The following is a 2,082-nucleotide window of genomic DNA, read 5'->3' on the forward strand; positions in this document are numbered from 1 at the left end:
TTAGCTTATGAAAGTAGGCACCATTGGCTGAACCACGGTATATCTTTGTGTTATGGTATGCCTGTTCTTCTCTTTGCATTATTATCTGTTGTTAATAATTGTTTAGAGAGTTGGGCATACTAGGTAGGTTGTAAAAAATATTTAGAATTGTCTAGAGATTGTTGTTGGTTCAAATACAAATTATCTGTATAGTGGGGATCGATTGGTATCGGTATTAATCCCAACACAACAGACTATTTTTGAAAAAAAATTTAAAAGAAAAAAAGAGTCGCAGCATACGAAAGGGGTGCCAAATTGGCAATCCCATCCTCCCATAAAAGTTATGTTTTTGTATTTACACCGTACGTTAATCGGGCTCAGGGTATAAATTATTTGTTGTAGAGAGAATTATTGTTATAAGGATGGGTGGAACAAACAGCGATCCAATACAAAACGGTTCAGAAGAACAACAAAAACGATCAGAAATCTACACATACGAGGCACCATGGCACATATACGCAATGAACTGGTCCGTTCGTCGCGACAAGAAATACCGACTCGCAATAGCTAGTCTTCTAGAACAACACCAAAATCGTGTAGAAATAGTCCAACTCGATGATTCGACTGGTGAAATTAGGTCCGACCCGAAACTCTCCTTCGAGCATCCTTATCCACCAACCAAAACCATCTTCATTCCTGATAAAGAATGCCAGAAACCAGACCTCCTCGCCACGTCAGGTGACTTTCTTCGAATTTGGAACATTTCAGATGACACTGTTCAGCTCAAGAGCCTTTTAAACGGAAACAAGAATAGCGAATTTTGTGGGCCCCTTACTTCCTTTGATTGGAATGAGGCTGAGCCTAAAAGAATTGGTACCTCTAGTATTGACACCACTTGTACTATTTGGGATATTGAAAGGGAGACTGTTGATACTCAATTAATTGCTCATGACAAAGAGGTTTACGACATTGCTTGGGGCGGCGTTGGCGTTTTTGCTTCTGTTTCTGCTGATGGTTCAGTTAGGGTTTTCGATTTGAGGGACAAGGAACATTCTACTATCATTTACGAGAGTTCCGAACCGGATACTCCTTTGGTTAGGTTGGGCTGGAATAAGCAGGATCCTAGGTACATGGCTACTATTATTATGGACAGTGCTAAGGTTGTCGTGCTTGATATTAGGTTTCCTACTTTGCCTGTTGTGGAATTGCAGAGGCATCAAGCTAGTGTCAATGCCATTGCGTGGGCACCGCATAGTTCCTGTCATATCTGTACTGCTGGGGATGATTCTCAGGCTCTCATTTGGGATTTGTCGTCTATGGGACAGCCGGTTGAAGGTGGCTTGGATCCTATTCTTGCATATACTGCGGGTTCCGAGATTGAGCAGCTGCAGTGGTCCTCGTCCCAGCCTGATTGGGTCGCTATTGCTTTCTCGTCAAAGCTTCAGATACTTAGGGTCTGAGGAAGGAAGGAGAAGAAATGTGGATCAGTAAGATTATTAGACTTTAGAAATGTCATTGAATATTGTTTGTCACTGTTGCATGATGAATGGATTCCTATCATTATTATTACTCTTAGTTTAAGCAGTGATTAAGAATGCATTACCTTATCTTTTATTGTTATCATCTTTATCATTTATCATTGTGCCTTGTTATTTTTCATCGAAGTTACCTTTTTTACACTATCTCGCTCTATACTGAGTTTTATCATTTACCAATCAGAAAAAAACAAACAATTGTGTAAGACGGTTAGATAGACATATTGGAAAGGAAGGGCATCATAGTTCTTCTTCTTTATTCTCTTCTTTGATTGTTCTTTACGAAGGAATAGATTGGGTGCTTTGTTGTGAACTTGTATGTGGTATGACTCAAGTGGTTTATTCTGGTGCCACTTTGTCAATTGAAAAGTTGCTTCTCTTTATTAAGAATTCCTTTCACATACGGATGAATCACTATTCGCTGGAAAGTTTTGACTTTTGAGTACAAGGTTCAGTTATCCCAAATAGGGTTCAAGTATCTTAATCAGGATTCCAGCATAGGAGCTCTTTCGAGTATGTGGGCAGGACACACTTCGCGAAGTAGGTTAGTCTGTTTTGTACGTGTGTA

General features: G+C 39.8%; 1 protein-coding gene across 1 annotated transcript; it reads left to right on the forward strand.

Annotated features, from left to right (window-relative positions):
• Positions 1-228: 228 nt before the first annotated feature.
• LOC147515972 (WD repeat-containing protein LWD1) lies at positions 229-1,586 on the forward strand. Its single transcript, XM_086588695.1, has one exon. The coding sequence runs from the start codon at positions 402-404 to the stop codon at positions 1,437-1,439; it is 1,038 nt and encodes a 345-aa protein (XP_086444821.1). The 5' UTR covers positions 229-401; the 3' UTR covers positions 1,440-1,586.
• The last annotated feature ends 496 nt before the right edge of the window (positions 1,587-2,082 follow it).

Source organism: Coptis chinensis, chromosome 2 (genome assembly GCF_015680905.1).
Source record: "Coptis chinensis isolate HL-2020 chromosome 2, ASM1568090v1, whole genome shotgun sequence".
Classification (NCBI taxonomy): Eukaryota; Viridiplantae; Streptophyta; class Magnoliopsida; order Ranunculales; family Ranunculaceae; genus Coptis; species Coptis chinensis.